Source organism: Populus alba, chromosome 19 (genome assembly GCF_005239225.2).
Source record: "Populus alba chromosome 19, ASM523922v2, whole genome shotgun sequence".
NCBI lineage: Eukaryota > Viridiplantae > Streptophyta > Magnoliopsida > Malpighiales > Salicaceae > Populus > Populus alba.
The window spans coordinates 16,841,640-16,868,174 of record NC_133302.1 but is presented as its reverse complement, the minus strand read 5'-3'; the positions used below and the strand labels follow the sequence as shown (position 1 = coordinate 16,868,174).

Below are 26,535 nucleotides of genomic sequence, written 5' to 3'. Positions count from 1 at the left end.
CTCCGACTGTAAACCTTCAAGTCATTTGTGGTAGATTCCGCACCATTCTTGAAGCCACTTCCACCGGGTTCCGCCTCATTGTCACGCTTGTTATCATGGCATCTCTTGTTTTTTCAAGAGAGGTTAAGAGCCTTGAGATATTTTGATTTAATGATTCTTGGAAGACTCAAAAGGCTTGTGCAGCTTCTCAGATCCAAATCAACAAGCTTCTCTAGAAATTGAATAGATGAGGGAACCACTTTCAGAGTTGTACAAAATTGAAGATTCAATCTCTCAAGATTTTTAGCCTTTGATAGGTCTGGAATTGTAGTTAGATGCTCACAATTACTAAGGTTGACCTCTGTTAAATTCACAAGATTCTGCACCATCATTGTATTGATAACAAAAAAACATTAGTACCTGTACATTTTAAAATTCATTTGAAAGAGGAGAAAGATTACATGTGTAGTGACTAAACCATACCAGGTCCCCCTTCCAAAGTTCTCGAACCTTGCTGTGTGATAGGTTAAGTTCAACAAGGTTCTCTGGATGAAAATTGGATGGCAAAGATTTCAGAGGGTATCCATCCCAATGGAGATACCTCAACTCATCAGAAAGTGATTTGAGACCATTAGGAAGGTACACTTTACAGTTCTTTCCAACTTCAGAATTATAAATTTTGAGCAATCTAAGATTATACATCCGTGCAAAAGCTTTAGAGCTTAACTTGATTTCTTTTATTTTAGAGGTGTCAAAGAATATCCCTTCAACCTTTTCAGTTCCCTAAAGATCACAGCAAGGAAAAAAATAAAGCATGATAAGTAACACAAATCCATGGTCATATGTGAATACTTTCAAACTTCATAGACCAAATCTCTAAAAAGAAACAAGAAATGAAAGAAATTAAGCATTCGCATACATGACACTCACCATATTTTTTGTCAAAACTTGATTAACATCCCTAGGACTCCATAACCTACTTTGTTTTCCCAGTTCTTTTATGGATTCTTGTCGGACAATTTCAAAAGCCATTTCTTGCACCAGATCATGCATTTCAAGCTTTCCATTTGAAATAGTAATAAGGCACCTTTCAGCAAGAAAAAAAACTCCAATATTTGTTGAGAAACCACAACCATCCAGTATTCTCTTCACGTAATGAATTTGCTTCCCTTTAAAGAAACACGCAATATCAAAAAATATGTTCTTCTCTTCATCACCAAGTGCATCAAAACTTACTTTCAACATATTATAAATTTTCAGCTGAGGATTTCTTTCAAGTTTATTCAATGCATTTTCCCAGTCCTCTTTCCTTAGGTCAAAAAGAAAGGAACCCAAAACTTTAAGAGCCAATGGGTTTCCTTTAGCATAATTTACTGCCCTGATTGATAGGCCCATATAATCTTTTGGAATGTGGTTTCCTTTGAAGACAGACAAACTGAAGAGTTGACGAGCTTCACTGCAATTTAATTCCTCGACCTCGTATATTTCATCAGCCACATTCTTAAGCACTTGTCTATCCCTGGACGTTACAAGAATTCTACTTCCTGGACCAAACATATCATGCCTTTCAATTAAACATTCCACTTGTTCTACATCATTCACATCATCTAGAACAGTTAAGACTTTTTGTGCCGGATCCTTTCCTTGATTAAAGTGGATCCCATGCGTGGAGTGTCAATACGTAGATTTTCCTGCTCTAATACTCTGGAAAGTAATTCCTCTCGCAAGCTAATCAAGCCACCACATTCTTCCGATTTCTCTCTTACATTGGTAATAAAACAGCAGCTTTCATATTGACTTGAAATACTGTTGAAAACAGCTTCAGCAATGGTTGTCTTACCTATACCACCCATGCCCCATATTCCGATTATGCGAGCTTCAAATGATCTAATGCATAAAAGTGTTTTGAGTTGTTCAATGCGTGAATCTATCCCAACTAGGCCCTTAGAATCACCTAATGATGTGTGGTTCAATTTTTTCAAAATGAATTGCACAATTTCACTTACAAGTTTGGGCTCGGGCCTGCCAAATACAAGGAACAAGCGTTAGTAAAACAAAAGTTATCCAAAAAAAAGTAAATAGAATAATGAAGATAACGCAGTACCTTTTTTTTTTTTTTTTTTTTGTTAAGAGTTCATTTGGAATTTTTGTGATCATTACGCTTGTAGCAAATATCAAGGATTCAAAAATTTTATGGGAATGCTTGCAGTTAATGGACTAGAAAGTTAGAAACCATGCTCAAATGTAGGCTTACGCTCGATAATTTGATAAGAAAATAACTTTTTTACTTAAATCTCAGCAAATAAATCTTTCATTCAGCTAAACTCAAAGGCAAACCGTGAGACTTGGAGCTTTACAGCACGCTTCATTTATCAAATAAACATGCAATCTCAATCAATAAACCCACAGAGAGTTGATAATTGAAATAAAGAAACAAACAAAACAGACCCAATTCTCAAACCTTAAAACTAACGGTAGCATCAGTTTGAGTACTACCAAGTGGAAAGAAGAAAAGAGTTTGGACTTACAGAGTGGATATAGGAAAGACAGTAAGAGGGGTCCGGCAGCAACTTTCTTGTTTGATGTTTCAGCCAGCCAAGAAACCATAGAAGAAAAACAACAGGATACGCAAAGAAGACTTGGGGGAGTCAAATGTCAATTCCTCGTCCTTTTCTATCACCGAGGACGCATTAAATTCGGAACGGCTATGTTGGGGCTAAAAGGGAAGACAATTCCTAACTATTGGTCAAGTAGTTTACTGGCGTAGGAGACATATCTTTAATTTTTTAAAAAAAAATAATTTGTATAAAATTTATTTTTTTAATATATCTTATTATTTTCAGATTATTCAAAAAAATATTATCATTTGTTAAAATATATATGTACTCAAAAATATTTTTTTAAAATCTGAAAAAAAAATGTGAAGTGTCATTGTTCTCTCTCTTAACTAAAACTTTCACACAATTAAAATCTCAACAAATTATTTAATTTAATATAATTAGAGCCAAATTTAATAGTATAATTATAAAATTATATTATTAATTGATTTTTTTTAATTTAAAGCATCAAAGATTAACTTAAAATAATAATTAATAATCAAAATAATTATGTATATCCAAGTTTCTTTCAAATCTCAAAAGCAACCAAGAATATATATTTTTTAACTATTAAAAACTCACATGTGTGATTGTGAATGAAGTCAAGATGAGAATAAAAAAAAATGAGATGTAACCATTAAAAGATGAGCTAAGAAAAACTTCTAATTAGATCGTTTGCCCCAACTATTCAACTTTTCATTTTCTTTTTAAGATAATATTTTGTATTTTAAAATTTTGAAAAAAAATTAATTTTTTTTATTTTTTTTCAAATTATTTTGACATGCTAATATCAAAAATAATTTTTTAAAACATATATATTATTTTAATATATTTCTAAACAAAAAATATTTTAAAAAATAATTTTTACCACACTCGCAAACAGACCTTAGACTATTTTCTTAAGATATGAAAATATTTATATGTTTAAACTTAGAAATATTTGTTTAAAAAATTAAATTATTTCAATATGTTTATAAACAAAAAGTATATAAAAAAACAACTTTTACTACTTTCACAACCTTTATTGTTTGTTTGAAATTTTTACATGTTTAAATAAAAAAAATATTTATTTCTGATAAAGCATTTTATCAGAAATATTTGCTTAAAATTGATTATATAGTTTTTAAAAATTAAAATTTCAAAATTACTTAAGAATAAAATATTTTAGAAATAAAGAAGAATACATTAATTTTAAATTGGTACATGAAATGAACACCATCACTGATAAAAATAAATAAAAGAAAAACCCAATTGTGACATTAAAATTTTCTTGGACTCGACAGCAATTCGCACCACTTTATCCTTGTTAAAATAATTATTAAATTATTTCTACTGTGAAACCCAAGTGTCATGTTAATTATGCCTTCTCTTTTCTTTTTTTTCCGGTGAATAACATCGCCAAAATAATCCTCCCATCTCATGTCAAGGTCACAGAACCTTTCTCTCTTGGCTTGGAAGTTGGAACATTGGTTCCAATCCATTATTCTAATGCAGTAAACGGACCCCACACTCAACTACTCGACAAAGATTTAATGATAAGAGATTTATTGTCCATATCATCTAGTTGGAATTCAATTAAGACCTCATTGTATATACTAAACATATCTTTTTTTTCTTTGGTAACCAAACAGGGATCAAATCTCATAACTATGTTTTCCGAGTTGATGTGCCTTTCATCAAACTCATCATGAAGATAGCAATAGAGATCATGGCTATCACCGTACTCATTGTGGAAGTGATATGTGCATTTAACTTGCAACTCAAAGTTGAAAGAAGCAGATGTAATGATAACGCAAAGATAGAAACCCAAGAACTCGCTATTGGCCCAATGTGAAGATAGCTAGCAATCTGGCATGTTACTATAGATCCCCGGCTTTGATGGCTAAGCCACTCCAGAGCTACATCTTCAGGGAGGCAAGAACTAGATATCCTTTTTGAAAAATTGGGCTCTTATTAGCACAATTAAAATAACATCTTTTTAAAATGAGATGAAGGAAAGAAAAAAGTAAATTAGAGGTTTGAGAAACCGACCTGAAGGGACGCCAAGAATTCAGAGGTCCTATGCATGACAGAATAATCCCATCTCATGCCTTGGAACCTTGCTCTCGTGGCTTGAAACCTTGCTTCCAATCCATCTCCATCCAGAGGATGAAAACGAGAGAAGCCTGACATGATCAAATCAAACTGACGTATCCCATCTTCATACAGTATACGGACCCCACACTCCAGTAATTGGAATTTAACTGAGACCTCATTATATTCACTAAACATGTCTTTTTTTCTCTTTTTTTTGCATCCAAACAGGGATCAAATCCATAAATATGTGATCTGAGTTAATGAGCTTCTCATCATACCAACCATGCTAATTGTGGAAGTGATATGTGCATTTAGCTTGCAAACTATGGTTGAAAGAATAAGATGCAATGACAGCGCAAAGAGAGAAACCCAAGAACTTGCTATTAGCCCAATATCAAGATAGCTGGAATGTTACTGTAAATCTATAATTTTGATGGCTAAACCACTTTGGAGTCACAACTCCAGGAAGGCAGAAACTACATGCCCCTTCTGGAACATCAGATGGGTCTACATTATAGAAGACCGGTAAAACAATCAGCCCATGAGTCTCTTTGCATTCAAGTATTTTCACCAGTTCATCCAAACACCACGGAGAAGATGCATAGTTGTCGGAGAAAATTACTACAGACATTCTTGATTCTTCAATCGTTTTCAGAAGGGCAGGCGTAATTTCTTCTCCTCTTTCAAGCCCATCATCAATGAAGGTCTTGATTTTCTTACGACACAAAGCATAATAGAGATGGCTGGTAAAATTATTGCGCGTATCCTTGCCTCTAAAACTAAGGAACACATCATACTTCCATTTATGAGCAACAGCAGATGAAGATGCCATATCAGACAGTTACAAGATCGTGTCTTCCTCAATCACTAAGGATCGAAATCAATAAGTGCTCTCTTTTTTTTCTCCTAAAGACAAAGAAAGAGCACCCACTTCAACAGCTGAACATTCATTAAGAGAAATTGAAGTCTAAGAGTGCAAGAACCCACACAGCATATATTTATTAGAAAATTCATCGACCTTAACGATGGATATGATCTAGCTTAATTTGGTCACTCGTCACTTGCTACTACTTTCTTTGCAAGGACAGTCACTAGCTGAGCAAAAAGAATTACAGATGGAAGAATTAATATGTTCATGAAACAAACTTATCACACTCATATAGTGTTAATGTTGCTGTCATGTAACAATTAATATTGTTGCTGAAAACATGAAAACAAAAAAAGAGCTTGGGATCAGTAGCAACAATGGCAAAGGTTACCTCTCTATGGAGTTTATGAGGTAACTTTAATGATCAAATTGCAGCAATCGGAAAGGGTAGCTGATGAGTAAAGTACAGAGGACTGAAGCTTAGCAGAGGTAACATTTCATATTACTAGCGATGTTATATTTGTCAAAGTTAAAAGTTTAGCAGAGTATTGAGTGGTAATTTCGTGGTAATTTCCTTAGCCGCATCAGAATCAAATGGCATGATTTTCCACTCACACTGGCTGGCCCTCACACTCCCTCCATCTCTCAGGGGACCTTGCTTCCTTTTTAAAAATAAAAAGTAAAAAGTAAAGGGATGATATGTTGCCGATCTTCTTCTGTTCTGTTCTATTCTTTTCTTTTCTTTAATATAATGGACTATGTGTAATCCACTAGAATAATGGAGGGCGCTAAAAGGCAGAAATTATGGTGGAGACTTTTCTTATTGGATGGAAAGAAAAGTTAAGTACCTCGCAGCTTAGAAAGATACTACTGGATTATCAACACGTGGACAGTTCGGTGACATTGTATCCATTAGAATGTGTAGCAATTACCCATCCATGCTTTGATTATTGTTTAATAATATATTAATTATCTTCGCACAGCAGGTTATATGGTGTTTTTATTTTATTTTTTTAAATAAATCTAAAATGTTGAGATGTAATATCATTTACTATTAAAAATATCATTTATGTCTACATTTGTATTTGTGAGATGCAAATATCATTTACTTTTTTTATTATTATAAAGTGAGATTTCACTTTTTCTTTATAGATTCAGAAAAACACTTTACATGCCAAGATATAATTGTTGATATTGTTTATAACTTTTTCACTTGTTGATATTATAAAGTTAAGCGCTTGAAAACTCTGTCGCGGGGGGTCGCGACGTCGTCTGGCGACAACAGAGGCTCTTTGTCGTGCCTCCTATGGTGAGGTGTGTTGTGTGTTGGGAATGGTTTTTTAATTTAATCATAAAATTATGATTAATATTTAGGAGTCGCCACCTAGTATTATGGTCACTAGAAACCTATGATCTGTGAGAGTCTGAGTAAGAAACTAGTTGTGCAAGGGGAAGACGCATCACCCACAGTGCACTTTACCTAAGGTAAGTTGCATTGTTGTTTGATTGTTTTTTCTTAGTTAGGTTTCTGTTGGTCTTTTCTAAGGCTAAAGGCAAATCTCTCTTCATGAGAAAGTCTCTACCTTATTGGATTAAATCCTAACTATTCTAAAGTTTGAATTTTAGCATCGCATTTCTACACTTTGTATCTTTAATACCTGAGGGAGTACTTTATCGTGTAATTTTACACCCCACAAATATTAAAGTCTACATCTGGACCCCCAAAAAAAAAGATTAGAAAGAGATTTTTGACATGTTGGTCAAATCCTAATGGATAATCGTAAACTGGTTACGATATCCATTTTTGGAATTTTTTTTAACATGAAAAATATGCAATTTTTTTTTTGTTTTTATGAAAAATATGCTTGGAAAAATTTTAGGATTTGGCTGTATGCGACAAAATATTTTTTTCTTTTTGAAAATGTTTTGAATTTTTTTAAAAAAATTGAAATATTTTGGAGAAAAACCAGTATTTTAATACCGGATTTGTATTTTACAGTGTAAATATACAATCTGATATTATGCAAAATTAGTAGAAAAAATATGCGAGAAAATCATATTTTTTTCAAATGATTTTTTTTGAAAATTTTTGGATTTTTTTATTTTTAAAATATTATAATACACACACACACACAATTCACGTCCTACATGAACAGGAGGACGTGAATTATAATTCATGCCTACTATTCACACAGTGAACAACAAGGAAGGAAGAATAAGAGGAGGAGGAGGAGGAGGAAGGGGAGAGATGGCGGACAACCTGGAGCTGCAGTGTTCTGGCCGAGATTGATGGTGTGCTGCCGATGGTTTCAACGATGGAGCTGGTGGCGGGTGGCAGAGTAGGAAGAAAGAAGAAGAAGAAAACGGGAGGAGCTGCAGAGAGGAGAGAGAAAGGTTAATGGTGGCTCTAGGTGGTCGGTAGGTGGCTTCCTGATGTGGAGCTGATGTTGGGAAGACTAGTGATGAGGGTGGTGGTGGCTGAAGGCCATGGCGGAGAGAGAAAGAAGAAAGAAGACTCGTTGCAGAGAAAAAAAAAAACTGGGAGAAGGCTGGTTTTTTGCAAATTTTGGACCCGATTTTCTCCTCCCCCAGGCCATCAAATCCGCCTCTATTTATAAGCAATGGAAGAGGGCAATCTTGTCTACGTTGGGGAAAAATTTCAACCCTTGATTCAGTTGGAAAGGATCCCAACCGTTGGCTCAAAGTAGGCATGGTGCACTGTCAAAACTGTAGAAACGACTGCCTGAGTTGGCATGTTTAGGCCGGCGCCGTCTTGCTGCCATTTAGACTGATCTGTTTACTTGAAGATGTATAGAAATTGTAGGGGATCATTAGCGTGCAAGATTTGTCAACTTTGGTGGCTGGTAGGTACACTAAATTCAGCTGCAAAATAAGTAACCGAACCAGCTTTTTTCATAAAAAAGTGAAGAAGATAATGAACAGTCTTTTGGCCAAATTTCATTTCAGTCCACCATCTGTCAATTTCTTTCAATGAAACCCCTAATTGACCATCAAACTTTCAATTGCTTCCAATTTGACCCCTAATTTCAACCAATTAACTTAGTAAAAATTAAATTTGATCTCTTAAAATTTCAATCTTCTCAATTAAACCTAAATTAGGCTCCCAAACTTAATTTTTATACCAATTAAGCCCCAAATAAAACTAATTTGACCCATTTAAAGTATAATTAAGTCCTTGCACTTAGTTAAATCCTTTAATTGGATCCAAATTAATTCTTAAACATAATTAAAAATTCAATTTGGCCCATGATTAAATCAAATTGGCCTATTAAAAATTTAATTATGTCCTTGGACTTATTTTTTTCACTAATTAAACCCGAAATAAAAATTAATTTGACCCATTTAAAGTATAATTAAGTCCTTGCACTTAATTAAATCCTCTAATTGGATCCAAATTAATTCTTAAACATAATTAAAAATTCAATTTGGCCCATGATTAAATCAAATTGGCCTATTAAAAATTTAATTATGTCCTTAGATTTAATTTTTATACAAATTCGTCTAATAATCATTTAATTTGACTTTGAATTTGCATTGTTTTCTCCTTTTTTGGGCATAATGGGGTACAAAAAAATTGCAACTTAATTCCCCGGCCTACTTTCTTCATATTGCCAACCTTTATTTTATTTTTTTCATTTTTATTTTGAAAAAGAAGTTATTTTTCAGAAATAACCCAGAATTGGGTTATGACAAACTCAATCAACAAAAATTATAAAAATATTACATGATTGCCATTATAATTAAATTAATGTTTAAAAAACTTTAACGGTTGAAATATTACTACTTACAAATGAAACCATTTTTTTTTCTACTTAGACTTAATGCACCGTTTCAATCATAGTTATTAAATCTAAACCGACCTCGCGAGTCAATCTGATAATTAAACCAATCTAAGTAAGGCAAAAAATTAGAATGAATAAAAACTCAGTTCACCTATGGTTTAGGCGACTCGGCAAAACCCGGTTGAGATTTTTTTTTCTTAATTGGTATTAATTTGTTCTTGAAATCTCACAATTTTATTAACATAATTTTTGGGAGTCAACAAGCATTATTTTTAATAGAGTAATGGGCAAGATTGATGTGTGTGTATATATATATACATATATAGCAAAATAAATTAAAAATTTTATGAGGACAAAAAATGACTTGTATTCAGTTGTATTTCGACCATGCCCTTCATTTTTTTTTTTTTTAAATGAGTGGTATACGTGTAATGAAAATTAATAATTTATAAATAGTTTATATTCACATGGATTGTTTCTTAATTTTTTTTATATGAAATATTAAAACTTTAATTTAAAAAAAAATCGAATTGATTTGGGTTGATCAACTTATATAACCCGAGATCAGACTCGGCCAGATCAACCCCCGGGTCAGATAATTATGGTTTTAACCCGCGAGAGAAGTAATTTGCATCTCCTCTAAAAACAAGATTAAAAGATCTTAAACCCTATGGAAAAACACTTTATCTCCATACCCATGAGCATTATTCATTGGAATACTACAAAGATGATTTTTACCCTCTACCAAAAACATTTAGCAATGGCTTCCAAAAGAATTGAAGTTTTTTCTGCATGGCCCCTTTGTTATATTTTAAATTGATTAGGGATAAATAATTTTTTTTTTCATATTAATTACACTGTAAAACGACTAAAATACTATTGAAAGCAGAAAATCTAAACCTGACGCAAAAGAGGTATTTTTTATTTTTTAAAAATGGTTTTTTTTCTTTATTATAATTTAAGCTAAGAGGCAATTAATATAAAAGATAATAAACAATTAAAATATATGATAAAATAAACAAAATACCTTTAAATAAAAACATTTAATCATGAAGACAAGGGGTGTTCTAGTTTTAACTATCGTAGCAACAACAACAATAATATATTAAAGTTTTCTACTGTAAAACCCAAATGTCATTTATTATGCCTTCTCTTTTGTTCATCTAATGCTCCGGGGAAAAAACATAGCCAAAATAATCATCACGTCTCATGCCTTGTAACCTTTCTCTCTTGGCTTGGAACACTGCTTTCAGTTCATCTCGATCCGGAGGATGAAAACAAGAGTCGTCTTGCATGCTGAAATCAAAGTGATCCATCTCATTGGCATGCAGTAGATGGACCCCACACTCAACCACTTGACAAAAATCTGATAGTAAGAGAGTGCCGTTCATATCTTCCGGCTGGAATTCAACTGAGACCTCGCTGTATTTACTAAACGTATCCTTTTCTTTGGCAACCAAACAGGGATCCAATCCCACGAATATGTGTGCTGGGTCGTTGCCCTTGTCATCAAACCAACCATCGAGATAGCAATAGAGATCACGACTATCACCATGTTTATTGCGGAAGTGATATGTGCATTTAACTTGCAACTCAAAGTTGAAAGAAGAAGATACAATGACAGCGCAAAGAGAGAAACCCAAGAATTCGCTATTAGCCCACTGTGAAGATAGCTGGAATGTTACTGTAGATCCCCAACTTTTATGGCTAAACCACTCCGGAGTTATATCTCCAGGGAGGTAGAAACTAGGTGGCCTAGGGCAGAAACTAGGTGGCCTAGGGAGGCAGAAACTAGGTGGCATAGGGAGGCAGAAACTAAATGGCTTTGGGAGGCAGAAACTAAATGGCCTAGCTGGAACATCGGGCAGCTGTTATCACAATTCAAATAGCATCTTTTTAAAATGAGAAGAAGGAAATAGAAAAGTATATCAGAGGTTTAAGAAACAAACCTGAAGGTCCGCCAAGAATTCATAGGTCCTATACATGATAGAATAATCCTGTCTATTGACTTGGAGCCTTGCTCTCTTGGCTTGGAACATTGCTTCCAATCCATCTTGATCCTGAGGATAAAAACGATAGTATCTCTGCATGATGAAATCAAAGCGATATATCTCATTGGCATGCAGTAGGCGGACCCCACACTCAACCACTTGACAAAGATCTAATGGTAAAAGATTGTCGTTCTTATCTTCCAGTTGGAACTTATTATAGAATGTAATTATATAGGAAATATTGTAGTCATATTCTTATGTGGTAATCTCCACCTTTACTATTGTATATTGCCCTACTCATATATATAGAAAGGGTTGGCTAACCTATTAGGTTAAGCCTCCTAATTATTTCTCAACTTGGTATCAGAGCCTCCTAATATTTTCTCTCTTTGCAGCCGGCCCTAATTTTCTCCCCCATGGACTCTCCTCCTGCCGCCGTTGCTCCAACCTCTCCCTCCACCGGTGATGCATCATCACCGGCCAGCCCTCTTCCTGCTGCTGGCTCTGCCGTTCCTCTACCTCTTATGGGAACACAATCTCCAATGGTTCCTCTATCAAACACCCACCATGTTGTGTCGTTGAAACTTACGAACACCAACTATCTTTATTGGAGAATGCAGATGAAGCCATATCTCCTTGGTCAAGGTGTTTTTCAGTTTGTTGACGGCTCCTTGTCGTGTCCTCCATCTCATATGATTGATGCTTCGGCTGATTCTTCTTCTGCCATCAGCCCCTCTTTTCTTCGTTGGAAGCAACAAGATCAACTTATTTTGAGTGCTCTTCTCTCTTCTCTTTCCGTGGATGTGCTGCATCTTGTCGTCGATTGTTCTACTTCACATTGTGTTTGGCGCACGCTTGAGAAGGCACTTGCCTCTCCATCTAATTCTCGGATCATGCAACTACATGGCTCCTTTCAAGACCTTCGGCAAGGTGATGCATCGGTTAGTATGTATATGCAGCAAGCCAAATCGTTATTTGACGAATTGGCTGCTGCTGGTCGCCCAATGTCCCTTGAAGATTTCAATCTCTATGTGTTTCGTGGACTTCGCGGTGAGTTCAAAGACTTGGTAACTAGTCTCATAACCAAGGCTGAACCGCTATCGTATGCTGATCTTCATAGCCATCTCCTTACCCATGAGTTTCTGCACAAGAACTCTTTTCACTCCATGGCTGTCGGTTCATCCTCTTCATCACTGCTGTCTTCTTCTTCTCTGCCGCAGCAGCCACCATTGCTGCCAACACCTCCGAATTCTGCTTATTATGCCATGACTAATCACAGCCGAAACAGGGGACGTTCTAGAGGTAATTGGCGCTCAAACACCAACCGATTTCAGGCCCCAAACAGAGGTCATTCCGCTGCAGATTGGAGGCAAAATCAGTGGCAGAACAGGCGCACCTCTGGTGCAGATTTTCGGCCAAATCAGGGGCAGTGGTCTGGACATGTCCGCTGCCAATTATGTTCCACTCCTGGCCATTCAGCTCTTCAATGCTATCAGTTTCGCAGCAGCACACAGCAGCCCTCTGCTCACCTTGCTGTTGCGAATGATTCTGCTGCAACGACTTGGTTTCCTGACACCGGCGCGAATCAACATGTGACGCCTAATCTTGCAACTCTAACTGATTCTGCTCCTTATCTTGGTAATGATTTCTTGCATGTTGGTGATGGTAAGGCCCTTGACATATCCCATGTTGGACATACTACTTTATATTCCCCCAAACGCTTGTTTACATTAACTAATGTTCTTCGTGTGCCTCACATTACCAAACCGTTGTTATCTGTTCAGAAATTCTGTCGTGATAATCATGTTTATTTTGAATTTCACGATTCTGTGTTTTATGTGAAGGATCTCGTCACCAAGGAAGTTCTTCTTTCCGGTCGGAGTCATGATGGTCTTTATGTTCTCTCCGAGTCCTCGGCTACGTCAGTTCCTCAAGCTTTTTGGTCTCCTTGCATTTCCGCGACTGCCGACTTGTGGCATCGTCGTTTAGGTCATCCAACTCCTCGCATTCTAAATTTGTTAGTTTCTGATAATAAAATTATTTGTACGTCTAAACGATCTTTTACTCAATGTCAAGCATGTCCTTTAGGCAAGTCATCCCGTTTGTCATTACGACCGACGGGTCACAAAACTTCTACCCCACTTGAATTAATTTTTAGTGATGTTTTGGGGTCCTGCTCCAATGTTTTCTTCTGATGGTTTTCGTTATTTTGTTATCTTTGTTGATGCGCACACTAAATATATCTGGTATTATCCGCTTGTTGCGAAATCTGATGTATTTTCCACGTTTCAACGTTTTCAGACACTTGTTGAGCGTCAGTTTTCTCTTAAAATTAAATCTGTTCAAACTGATTGGGGTGGTGAATATCGTAAATTAAATACATTTTTTCAAACAATTGGTATTCATCATCGATTAATTTGTCCTCATACTCATGAACAAAATGGCACAGTTGAACGTCGTCATAGACATATTGTCGAAACTGGCCTAACCCTCTTAGGACAGTGTAATGCCCCATTGCGTTTTTGGAACTATGCTATGGAATCATCGGTCTATCTTATTAATCGCATGCCTACTCCTGTTCTTCAAAATAAATCTCCTTTTTGCGTGTCTGTTTTCATCGCACTCCTGATTATAATTTTCTACGCACTTTTGGGTGTCTTTGTTTTCCATTTTTACGTCCATATCATGCTCATAAATTAGATTTTCGATCTTCTCCTTGTGTGTTTTTAGGCTATAGCTCGTCTCATCTTGGTTATCGGTGTCTTGATTTAGAGTCTGGTCGTGTCTATGTCTCCCGTCATGTTCGTTTTCATGAATGTGTCTTTCCTTTTCAAAAGTCTGAACAGGTAACAACACCCCCGGTTCCCCCCACTCCACCTACCTATCTTCCATCACTGCAACCCCCTTCCTGTTTTCAGCCTCTTCCTTCCCAACTCGGCAAAACACACAACTCACCTTTGCCCCTTGCCGCAACCCCCCAGCTTGCTCCCCTGCCCGTTGATTTAGCCGACCCTGCCTCACCACCCCACACAGCCATACTATCACCACATGCTTGTCTTTCCAATGATTATTGTGCAGGAACAGGTTCTGACTTGCAGGATTCAGTTGCGGCACAACCTCGCACCTCCCCGGCTTCACCTCCTGGTCTGCAACTTTGTGTTGATCTCTCCTCTTATCCTCTTCAGCACATTCCAGGTACAGGTGTTGCTACTCCATGTCCCGCTGCTCCTAAACACCCCATGGTTCTTCGTCCGCGACAGCCCAAGACAGCGCTGATCACCACCACGGCAGCCACCTCTGCTGCTTCCTTCAGTCGGGTATCTTCTCCTCCCTCGCATGAGCCACTTATTTTTCCTGATGCTAACAGATATGAGGCGTGGCATAATGCTATGCGAGAGGAAATTCAGGCCTTACGCGCAAACAGAACATGGACTTTAGTGCCATTTCATCCGTCCATGAATGTTGTTGGTAGCCGATGGGTCTACAAAATTAAACGCAAATCTGATGGTAGCATTGAGAGGTATAAGGCGCGCCTGGTTGCTAGGGGCTTCACTCAGCAAGAAGGTATTGATTACTCAGAAACTTTTAGTCCTGTTATCAAACAGGCAACAGTCCGCTTAGTGTTCTCCATTGCAGTTTCGAGTGGTTGGAAAATTCATCAGCTTGACATTCATAATGCATTTCTAAATGGAGTCCTTGATGAAGAGGTTTACATGAAACAACCTCCAGGTTTTGTTGATTCTGCACTCCCAGGTCATGTATGTCGATTGCATAAATCTCTATATGGGTTAAAACAGGCTCCGCGGGCTTGGTACACTCGTCTGAATGATTTTCTATTATCCATTGGTTTCCGTGCTTCTAAAGTGGATACCTCATTGTTTATCTTCTCGGTTGGTAGTGACATTTGTTATCTTTTGGTTTATGTTGATGATATTCTGCTTACGGGTAATAATGGAACTCTGCTACAACGACTCATTCAGCTACTGAGCTCTGAATTTTAAACTTCGGGATTTGGGTGATGTTCATTATTTCTTGGGTATTGAAGTGCAGTGTACTAGTCTGGGACTTATGCTTTGTCAACATAAATATACACTTGATATCCTCACACGAGCTGGTATGTTATCCTGTAAACCAGTTGATACTCCTATTTCGGCATCCAAAGCCACCATTATGCCGGATCCATTGTTTTCTGATGCTACTCGTTTTCGGCAACTTGTTGGTGCTCTCCAATATCTCACTTTTACACGCCCGGATATTTGCTTTGCTGTTAACCGGGTCTGTCAATTTATGCATGCTCCTACAGAATCCCATTGGGCTGCCGTGAAACGCATCTTGCGTTATCTCCGTGGTACGGCATCACATGGTTTACATATTACTCGCAGCTCTTCCTTTGCTTTACACGGTTTTACAGATGCAGATTGGGCAGGTAGTATTGAGGATAGAAAGTCTACAGGTGGTTATCTTGTGTTCTTTGGTCAGACGCCAATTTCATGGAAATCGAGTAAGCAACGCACTGTTGCTCGTTCTTCGACGGAAGCTGAGTACAAAGCCTTAGCCGATGGCACGGCTGAAGTTATCTGGCTTCAGTACTTGTTAACGGATCTTCAGATTCCGACTCATTCTGCTCCTATTATCTGGTGTGACAACCTTGGTGCCACGTATTTGTCCGCAAACCCTATATTTCATGCTCGCACAAAACATATTGAGATTGATTATCATTTTGTCCGAGATAGAGTTGCGAAGAAGGAGATTCAGATTCGTTTTATTTCCTCTCAGGATCAACTTGCCGATGTCTTCACTAAGCCACTTCCTGCTGCTTCATTTACTACTTTTAAATTCAAGCTTCGGGTTGATCCTCCACCCTCAGCTTGAGGGGGCGTATTATAGAATGTAATTATATAGGAAATATTGTAGTCATATTCTTATGTGGTAATCTCCACCTTTACTATTGTATATTGCCCTACTCATATATATAGAAAGGGTTGGCTAACCTATTAGGTTAAGCCTCCTAATTATTTCTCAACTGAACTCAATTGAGACCTCGCTATATTCACTAAACGTATCCTTTTCTTTGGCAACCACACAGGGATCAAATCCCATGAATATGTTCATGCGCTTCTCATCATACCAACCATGGAGATAGCAATAGAGATCATGGCTATCACCGTGCTCATTGCGGAAGTGATATGTGCATTTAACTTGCAACTCAAAGTTGAAAGAATAAGATGCAATGACAACGCAAAGAGAGAAACCCAAGAACTCGCTATTAGCCGAATGTGAAGATAGCTGGAATGTTACTGTAGATCCCCAACTTTGATGGCTAAACCACTCCGGAGTCGCGTCTCCAGGGAGGCAGAAACTAGATGGCTCGGCTACAACATCAGGCAGCTGTTACACAATTCAAATAGCATCGTTTTAAAATAAGATGAAGGAAATAAAAAAGTATATTAAAGGTTTAAGAAATAGACCTGAAGGTCCGCCAAGAATTCATAGGTCCTACGCATGACAAAATAATCCTCCCATCTATCAGCTTGGAACCTTGCTCTCTTGGCTTGGAACCTTCCTTCCAATTCATCTTGATCTAGAGGATAAAAACGAGAGGAGTCTGACAATATCAAATGAAAGCGTTGTATCTTATCTTCATCATTAGCATGCAGTAGATGGAGCCCAAACGCCCCACCGTCATACAGTAGATGGACCCCACACTCAATCACATGACAACAATGAAATAAATTGTTTTCTAGGTGGAATTCAACTGAGACCTCGCTATATTCACAAAATGTATCATTTTCTTTGGAATCCACGCATGGATCAAATCCCATGAATATGCATGTTGAGTCGATGCGCTTCTCATCAAACAAACCATGGAGATCGCGATCGAGGTCATGGAAACCATGGAGATAGCAATCGAGGTCACGGCTATCACCATGCTTATTGCGGAAGTGATATGTGCATTTAACATGCAACCTTTGCCAGGCAGAATCAAAACTATAAGGGACAAAACCAAATGCAATGACTGCGCAAAGAGAGAAACCCAAGAACTCGCTATTAGCCCAATTTGAAGATAGCTGGAATGTTACTGTAGATCCCCAACTTTGATGGCTAAACCACTCCGGAGTCGTGTCTCCAGGGAGGCAAAAACTAGATGGCCCGGCTACAACATCAGGCAGCTGTTACACAATTCAAATAGCATCATTTTAAAATAAGATGAAGGAAAGAAAAAAGTATATCAGAGGTTTAAGAAGCAAACCTGAAGGTCCGCCAAGAATTCATAGGTCCTACACATGACATAATAATCCTCCCATCTCATGCCTTGGAACCTTGCTCTCTTGGCTTGGAACATTGTTTGCCATTCATCACCATTCATAGGATAAAAACAAAAATAGTCTGACCTGATCAAATCAAAGCGATGTGTCCCATCTTCATACAGTAGACGGACCCCACACTCATGTACTTGACAAAGATCTAATGGTAAGAGATTTCCGTTCATAAATTCTGGTTGGAACTCAACAGAGACCTCACTATATTCACTAAACATATAATCTTCTTTGGCAACCACACAGGGATCAAACCCCACCAATATGTGTGCTGAGTTGATTCGCTTCTCATCATACCAACCATGGAGATAGCAAACGAGGTCACGACTTTCACCGTGCTTATTGTGAAAGCGATATGTGCATTTAACTTGCAAACTATGGCCGACAGAACCAAATGCAATGACAGCGCAAAGAGAGAAACCTAAGAACTGGTTATTAGCCCAATGTGAAGATAGCTGGAATGTTACTTTAGATCCCCAACTTTGATGGCTAAACCACTCCGGAGTCACATCTGCAGGGAGGCAGAAACTACATGCCCCTTCTGGAACATCGGGCAGCTGTAAACACAACTCAAATAACATCTTTTTTAAATGAAAGGTGGCAAATAGAGAAAAAAAGATCTATATCAGAGGTTTGAGAAACAAACCTGATGGTATAACCTTTTGGTGTAAAGTTGAAATTTCAATAATGAGTAAGCCAAGATTTGATTGAACCAACGCGATCTCGAGCAATTAGTGAAAATGAATTCAAAAATGTTCCCCTCAACTGCAGTTGACGAGCTGTGGTGGAAGCCCTGGTAATGATTCAAACTCTCGCAATTATCTGCATCCAACTTTGATAGTCGTGGTGGAAGCTCCGGTAATGATTCAAGTCTCTTGCAATTCCTTAATCCTAGATATTGCAACTCCAAGAGTTTATTGATGCTTATAGGTATAGTCTTAAAATCATTTCCACTTAGATCTAACACTTCCAGTGACGAAAAACGACCAAGACTGTCCGGCACTTCCGATAGACTACAACCATCTAGATTGAGCTTACGCAAACAATCTAAATCCACGCATCTCTCGGGCAATTGCAAGTCAACAAAACATTCGATGTCTTTTAGATATTTGCAGTTTCCCACTTCCAAGCAGGCAAGTCCCATCAGATTTCCAATCGGTGAAGGCAACTTTGTTATGCTTGTCTGTTCTAAATAGAGATATCTCAAACATACCATCGGCTCCAAAACTTCTGGAAAATTCCAAAATTGGACGCAACCTGAGAGATTAAGCCTCTCCAGTTTTCTCAACTTGCAGATGCTGCTTGGAAGAATCTCAAATTGTTTGCAGTTTCTGAGGTGCAATTCAGCAAGATCACACAAACATTCTATTGAGGAGGGAATCTCTCGTATTGCTGTCCCATCTAAATACAGCTCCCTTATATTTCTTGACACCTTTGGAAACTCCGTGATACTAGAGCAACCGGAAAGATCAAGTTTTTCAAGGCATCCCAACTTAGAAACCGCACTCGGCAGATTCTTTAGCCTGTGGCAGCCAACTAGATCTAAATAAATGAGTTCCCTTAGATCACCAATTGAAGATGGAAGTTCTTCTATTGCAGTTCCATTCAAGTACAAGTATCTTATATTCCTCGAAAAATCAGGAAGCCTACTGATAGATGAGCAGCCAGAGATGTCAGCAATTCGAAGAGATTTCAACAAATACATGTTTTCTGGAAGATTCACCAGGAGGTTGCAGTTCTTCAAATTCAACGCAACAAGTCCACCGAGTTCCACAATTGATTGGGGAAGCTCGTCAACAGCAGTCTCATTTAAATTTAAATATGTCAGTTTCCTTGCAGTCTCGGGGCACTTCTTGAGATTTGCGCAACCAGAAAGGTTCAGAGTCTCCAGACAACTTGAATTAATTCTACTGGGAAGATTGATTAGTCTTTTGCAGCCTCTCAAATCTAAATCAACAAGCTTGTCCAGATGCTGAACAGATGAAGGAAAGTTAACCAAACTTTTACAGAATTGAAGATTCAATCTCTCAAGGTTTCTGGCCTTTGAAAGGTCTGGCATGAAAGTCATGTGCTCGCAATTGCTGAGGTTGACATCTTTTAAATTGACGAGATTCTGAAACAAAATGAAATCAACAGAAAGAAATTACACGTGCATACCACAATAAATTTCAAAGAAAGAACTATGCATGCATGGAGTTATTTTAGAATACCTGGTCTCCTCTCCACAGTTGGTTAACCTTGCTAGATGATAGGTTAATTTCAACAAGGTTCTGTGGACGAAAATTGCTAGGCAAAGATGTCAAAGGGTATCCATCCCAATGGAGATACCTCAACTCTTCAGAAAGAGACTCGAGGCCATGAGGAAGGTGCACTCTGCATTTAACTCCAGCTTCAGAATTATAAATTTTTAGCAGTCGAAGTTTATACATCCTTTCCAAGGCTGTAGAACTCAACTCGATTTCTCTTATTTTTGAAACATCCAAGAATATCCCTTCAACTTTTCCAGTTCCCTGAAAACCATTGAAGGAGAAACAAAGTTTAAGTAAGATTTTAAACTTACTATTACAACCATATTGCATTGCGTATGAAAAGGAAAACTTTCGTGTATATGAATCTCACCAGATTATTGGTCAACACTTGATATACATCTTTAGGACTCCACAATCTGCTTTGTCTTCCTAGCTCGTCAAGAGATTCTTTTCGAACGACTTCATGGGCCATTTCTTGCAAAAGATCATGCATTTCAACCTTGTCATCTGAAATTTTAATGAGACACCTGTCAATGAGAACACTAAATCCAGTTTCTGTTTTGAAACCGCAGCCATCTAGTATCCGCTTTACAAAATCAACTCGATGCCCTCTAAAGAAACATGCAATGTCGAGAAATATACTCTTCGTGTTATTATCTCGTAGTGCATCAAAGCCTATTCTCAGCAAGTCATAAATATTCAGCTCAGGAAAGCTTTCAATCTCATTTAATTGAGATTCCCAAAAATGTGTCCCTTTGTCAAATAAGAAGGAACCCAAAACTTGAAGAGCTAACGGGTTCCCTTTGGCATAGTTTATTGCCTTGATTGACAACTCCATATAAGCTTTTGGGGGGTGGTTTTCCTTAAAAGCATTCAAGCTAAAGAGTTGAAGAGCTTCGTGGGAGTTTAATTCCTCAACATCGTATATTTCATCAGCTACATTCTTAAGTACTTGCCTGTCTCTTGATGTCACAACCACAACGCTGCCTTCACCAAACGAACGCTCTTCAATTAAATGCTGGAATTGTCGTACATCATTCACATCATCCAAAACAAGGAGAACTTTCTTTTGAAGGAGTCTATCCTGGATGATAGTACGTCCTATATGTGGTGTGCCAACGCGAAGATTTTCTTCCTCCAGTAAATTAGAAAGAAGTTCATCTCGTAGATCACTTAATGGACCCTTTTCTGATTCCTGCCTTATGTTCGGAAGAAAGTGGCAGACTTCATATTGGCTTGAGATGCTATAGAAGAAAGCTTCCGCGATAGTTGTCTTGCCTATACCACCCATGCCCCAAATTCCTATTGTGCGGATATGAAGTCTGGGGATATGAGGTCTGGGGATAGATAGTAATTCGTTGATTTGCTTAATGCGTGAATCTACTCCAACCAAACCTCTTAACTTGCATGGGGAAGCAAGATTTAACCTTTTCAAGATAGTTTGCACAACTTCTGTTACTAGTTTGGACTCCGGACTGCAAAAAATGAAAGAAGCATCTTTAACTCAAATTGTATCTTTACGTCGGATATAAAAATCTGTAAGAAACTGGTAATGTATGGGAGTGAATTTTTTTTTATTATAAGCAAATGTTGTCGAAGGTGAGGCTTTGAACTCAAGATCTCCCCCTTCGATATTGTACCATTAAGGTGCAAGTCCATTGGCTGTTGAGGAAGCTAGTTTTCCACTAAAAACAGAACAGACTTGTGCCTTTTCAAGCAACAAGTACTATGAACTAAGAAGCACAAATGATTTACGGGAGAAAAAAAAAAAACTATAAATGCACAAGAAATTTTAATTGCTATAATTCCAGAAGAAAAAAAAGGTTGAAGATGAGAATCTATAGTTACCTAGTAACCTGTGAATCCCATCCAGATATACTGGCTGCATATGTCAAGCCAGCCCTCCACCTTGGCACCTTGTCCATCTTCCCCTTGAAATTTTTTTCAAGCTCGGCAAAAGCATTTTCAAAACTCCCAGTCTGTTCATCAACTTCAGATGGGTCCACATGATAGAAGACCGGTAAAACAATCTGCCCATAAGTCTCTTTGCATTCAAGTATTTTCACCAGTTCATCCACACACCACGGAGAAGATGCATAGTTCTGGGAGAAAATTACTACAGAAATTCTTGATTCTTCAATCGTTTTCAGAAGGGCAGGGGTAATTTCTTCTCCTCTTTCAAGCCCATCATCAATGAAAGTCTTGATTTTCTTACGACACAAAGCATCATAGAGATGGCTGGTAAAATTATTGCGCGTATCCTTGCCTCTAAAACTAAGGAACACATCATACTTCCATTTATGAGCAACAGCAGATGAAGATGCCATATCAGACAGTTACAAGATCGTGTCTTCCTCAATCACTAAGAATCGAAATCAATAAGTGCTCTCCTTTTTCTCCTAAAGACATACAAAGAGCACCCACTTCAACAGCTGAACATTCGTTAAGAGAAATTGAAGTCTAATAGTACAAGAACCCACACACCTTATATTTATCAGAAAATTCCTCAAACTCTTAACGATTGATATATACTAGCTTAATTTGATATGATCAATCTTAATTTGATCACTTGTCACTTGCTATATACCAATGCTAGCTTGCTATTACTTTCATCGCAAGAACAGTCACTAGCTGAGCAAAAAGAATTACAGATGGAAGAATTAATAAGTTCATGAAACAAACTTATCAAACTCGTATATATAATCTTAAATAAAGAAGACGCATGAACCAGAAAGACTTACCAACAGATCATAAGAACAGTTGACTTGTGTTTTCCATCAGCAAACAATACAAAGAAGCTGATTATTGTTGATGATGAGAGATGATTTTTCTTGTCTATTGCCTTCTGCTACTCCATCAAGTAAATTCTTACAGACAATCTAATCTCATCGTTATCTAAATGAAAGATGGTTTGATCAAGAAATATGTGAAAGTGAGAAGACTTAGGAGTCAATACCAATTATTGATCAAGAAACAGGTGCAAGTGAGAAGACTTTGGGGTCAATACCAAATACGTCGCCCAATGGACTTGCCAATGGCAACGGTACCCTGCAATGGCCTATGATTTTTTTTTTTCTTTTTTCTTTTTTTAGTTTCCAATGGATGGGCTTCCTAACGTAATTTGTTAGGGTCTTCCTAACGTATTTTTGTTTTTTTAAAGTTAACTAGTCAGTTGCCTACCATTATTTTTATATTTAGATTAACGAAGTAATACTAAAGTAAAAAAACTATTAAAAATACAACTTTACAAAAATATATATTTTATAATTGATGATAAAATAATGTTCATTTCAGCTGGTAATTCTATTAAATAACATGTATCATCTAGTTTTATAATTTAATTTAATTCTTATTTACCTAAAGAAAAAAGTAATTAATCCCTTAACATTGCTTTGCTTTGCTTTATGATTGATCTTGGTTATTTGTTTTTCATGCATACGCATGAAATTCTTGATGTGTCGTTTAATCTCTTGGTTAATGCTTGATTTGGAAATGCAAAATTTAATTTTATTGATTTCAAAAAATTATAATTTAAATAACCAAATTTAAAGATTAAAAAAATATTTAGTTTTTTTTTATCAAGATTAGGGATTGATTTATATGGTTAGGGGAAGTTCATGTCCTATTTTTATTTTAGTCCCTTAACTGTTTAATCTCTTGGTTAATTCTCGGTTTGGGAAAGCCAATTTCAATTTTATTGATTTCAAATAATTATAACTTAAATAACCAAATTTGAAGATTAAAGAAATATTTAGTTTGAATTATGTCCATTTATGTTTTTTGCTTGAACATACTAAAGAAATTGCCCATTTTTTTATTTTTATGACTTTGGGCATTTATCATAGGCTGATAAAAGAGAAAAGAGAAATTATACTAATTGATTCTGGAAGTCATCATTTGTCTCCAAAGTATCTTTCACTATACACCGGTCTTATGCGAGCAACTCATCACCCACTCCATCTATTTCAGCCAATCAACAGGTTCAGTTAGCATTTTTGCAATCAGAATCTTCCATAAATATTGATATACTACCTCTATGATCGTCATTTTTTTATCAAAGGTTATGTCATTTGAAAAGATGGTGGATTTTATTTTGGTGGATGATGGTTAAGATATTAATATACTACCTCTTAAAACTATAAAAAAGCTTTGAATTCCTATAAATAAACTCTTTTTAAGTCATATAATGATTCAAAACTTTAATTAAAGAGGGAAAAACACCATAAAATAGATAAAACTTGTAATATTCATGGAAGGTATGAAGTTCAATGCACCTTTTCAGGTTATAAAAGCCAAAACCACTTATAATATGTTACTTGGATGATCATGAATACATAAAAATGATATCTTTTTTTAGACACTCTACTAATACTTCACTACCAGAAATTCGCTAAATACCAACGGACTCACCAACGGAATTTTTTCTGTCGATATTTTTCGGTCGAAATCACCGACAGACTATTTTGGCGGGTAGGTGGCGCGGAGGTTTTGGCGGGTGATTTTTCAGAATTAAAGAAAAAAGGGCGGGTAGGTGGCGCGGAGGTTTTGGCGGGTGATTTTTCCGACGGAATCACCGACAGAATGAAAATCGGGGAGCCGTACGCGTGATGGGACCTGTTCACCGTCAATAATACCGATGGAATCACCAACGGATTTGAAATGTCAGATCCGTACCGATGACGTGACCGGTGCACCGTTAAAAATACCGACGGAATCACCGAGGGATTTGAATAGCAGGTCCGTGCGGTGACATGTCGATTGCCCGTCAGAATTACCGACGGTTTCGCCGACGTATTCACCGACGGAATAAAACCGTCGGTACGTCCGTCGGCAAAAGTGAATATATGGCCACTCTGCCGACACTCTCCTCCCCCATTTCTCCTTCTTCTTCATAATCCTAACCCTCCCCATCTGCAAATAACCAGCCCCCCCTCGCCCCAAAACAAAAATCTTCCTCATCTCAGCACAACAAGTTGTATTTCTTGAAGTTTTGTGGTCATAACATCCGTGTTCTGATTTACCGACGAATTTTATCATTTGTTGTAAGCAATTCTATCTTTTAAAATTTTAACATTTAAATGTCAATTTTATTGTTTTTTTAGTATATGTGTTTTTTTTTAGTAGATGTACATGTTTTATTGTTATTTCTCAAACAAACTTGTAGTATATGAATGTATATTATGGTTTGTTTTAGATTTTGTAAGATTGTATTTTTTTGTAAATTGTTAAAACTTAATTTGTAGAATTACCGAATTACATGTTATGTTTTGAAATAATTAAGAGCTTGCTTAATGGGTCCTTTTTTTAGAGGTTTGATAGAAGTCATGGATGATCGTTCATGGATGTATCTAGATTCACCCCAAGGATTGCGGAGGATGGATTATTGTAACGGGGTTCAGGGTTTTATTAATTTCGCAACATCTATTCCCATAAATTTTACTGGAGGCGGTATTAGGTGTCCATGCAGGAAGTGTCAAAATAAAAAGTATCTGCATCCACATGTTGTAATGATGCATCTTCTACACAAAAGGTTTGTGGAGGATTACGAGTGTTGGTATGCACATGAGAGGTATTTGTTAGTAATAGGAGAATGGGAGAAACGGTGGTTGGGTCAACTTTTAGGGCTAGCAACGTGCATGAAGCGGCAAATGACAACACTAATCCTTACAGAAACATGGTTATGGATGCAATTAGAATGAATCAAGATAATGTCAATCAATGTCCAATCGTAGAAGACGAACCTAATGCAGAGGCAGCTAGGTTTTTTGATTTGTTAAAAGATTCTGACGAACCATTATGGGATGGCTGCACAAACCACAGTAAATTATCGGCCGTGGCACAGGTGTTCACCATCAAGTCAGATCACGGGTTGAGTGAGACCGGGTATGACAAAATTATTGATTAGGCAAGAAGCATTTTACCTGAAGGGAACAGGCTCAAAGAGAACTTCTATGCTGCGAAGTCCATGATAAAACCCCTCGGTTTAGGATACCAGAAAATTGACATGTGCCCTAACTTCTGCATGTTATACTACCTTGAAAATGCTGAGATGACCGAGTGCATGACATGCGGGCATTCCCGTTACAAACCCAGAACTGGCAGGGGGAAGACTCTAGTGGCATATAAAAAACTTAGATATTTCCCGATCACACCTAGACTGCAGAGGTTATTTATGTCACCAAGGACTGCTGAGCACATGACATGGCACCAAACACACGATGCCGTTGATGGTGTGATGGTGCATCCTTCTGACGGCGAAGCGTGGAAACACTTTAACAGTGTGCATCCTGACTTTTCTGCTGAATCAAGGAATGTTCGACTTGGGTTGTGTACAGACGGGTTCAACCCATTTGGGTCATTTGCTGCTCCCTATTCTTGTTGGCCGGTCATTCTCACAGTTTATAACTTGCCACCGGGAATGTGTATGAGGCCGGAGTTCATGTTTCTATCTACTGTCATACCCAGTCCAAGCAGCCCGGGGCGGAATATAGATGTTTGTCTTCGACCATTGATAGATGAACTGGCGCAGTTGTGGTCCTCTGGATCTCTGACTTATGATATATCGAGGAAACAAAATTTCCTTATGAGGGCGGCTTTGATGTGGACTATCAGTGATTTTCCAGCTTATGGAATACTTTCTGGTTGGAGCACGCAT

General features: G+C 37.3%; 4 protein-coding genes across 5 annotated transcripts; all 4 read right to left on the bottom strand.

Moving 5' to 3' along the window:
* Positions 1–296: 296 nt before the first annotated feature.
* LOC118027827 (disease resistance-like protein DSC1) lies at positions 297–1,954 on the bottom strand. The gene is given in 3 exon segments (XM_073406459.1): positions 297–762; positions 910–1,601; positions 1,604–1,954. Coding segments are annotated over 3 exon segments (1,275 nt in total). The 5' UTR covers positions 1,833–1,954; the 3' UTR covers positions 297–408.
* A 3,092-nt stretch (positions 1,955–5,046) lies between these two features.
* LOC140954202 (toll/interleukin-1 receptor-like protein) lies at positions 5,047–5,484 on the bottom strand. Its single transcript, XM_073406601.1, has one exon. The coding sequence runs from the start codon at positions 5,482–5,484 to the stop codon at positions 5,047–5,049; it is 438 nt and encodes a 145-aa protein (XP_073262702.1).
* Positions 5,485–10,328: 4,844 nt separating this feature from the next.
* LOC140955127 (disease resistance protein RPP2B-like) lies at positions 10,329–13,436 on the bottom strand. Its single transcript, XM_073406851.1, has 2 exons — positions 11,273–13,436; positions 10,329–11,191 (listed from the first exon to the last, which is right to left on the bottom strand). The coding sequence occupies exons 1-2, from the start codon at positions 11,411–11,413 to the stop codon at positions 10,487–10,489; spliced, it is 846 nt and encodes a 281-aa protein (XP_073262952.1). The 5' UTR covers positions 11,414–13,436; the 3' UTR covers positions 10,329–10,486.
* Positions 13,437–16,195: 2,759 nt separating this feature from the next.
* LOC118027828 (disease resistance-like protein DSC1) lies at positions 16,196–22,902 on the bottom strand. 2 transcript variants are annotated; one of them, XM_073406695.1, is made up of 9 exons: positions 22,622–22,902; positions 22,365–22,511; positions 21,729–22,279; positions 20,251–21,355; positions 19,842–20,141; positions 18,278–19,744; positions 17,565–18,188; positions 16,783–17,484; positions 16,196–16,702 (listed from the first exon to the last, which is right to left on the bottom strand). In XM_073406695.1, the coding sequence occupies exons 3-9, from the start codon at positions 22,205–22,207 to the stop codon at positions 16,334–16,336; spliced, it is 5,046 nt and encodes a 1,681-aa protein (XP_073262796.1). In that variant the 5' UTR covers positions 22,208–22,279; positions 22,365–22,511; positions 22,622–22,902; the 3' UTR covers positions 16,196–16,333. The 2 variants fall into 2 exon arrangements, with proteins under 2 accessions (XP_073262796.1, XP_034887206.2); XM_035031315.2 differs by lacking the exon at positions 22,365–22,511.
* Positions 22,903–26,535: the final 3,633 nt, after the last annotated feature.

Bases quoted from the DNA above. Each gene is read 5' to 3' on its own strand.
- LOC118027828 (XM_073406695.1), bottom strand. From the start codon at position 22,207: ATGGCATCTTCATCTGCTGTTGCTCATAAATGGAAGTATGATGTGTTC. The intron at 21,356-21,728 runs GTAACTATAGAT...CATTTTTTGCAG, and splicing joins TGGGATTCACAGGTTACTAG to TCCGGAGTCCAAACTAGTAA. The intron at 17,485-17,564 runs GTTTGCTTCTTA...ATTGTGTAACAG, and splicing joins AATTCTTGGCGGACCTTCAG to CTGCCTGATGTTGTAGCCGG.
- LOC140955127 (XM_073406851.1), bottom strand. From the start codon at position 11,413: ATGCAGAGATACTATCGTTTTTATCCTCAGGATCAAGATGGATTGGAA. The intron at 11,192-11,272 runs GTTTGTTTCTTA...TTGTGATAACAG, and splicing joins AATTCTTGGCGGACCTTCAG to CTGCCCGATGTTCCAGCTAG.
- LOC140954202 (XM_073406601.1), bottom strand. From the start codon at position 5,484: ATGGCATCTTCATCTGCTGTTGCTCATAAATGGAAGTATGATGTGTTC.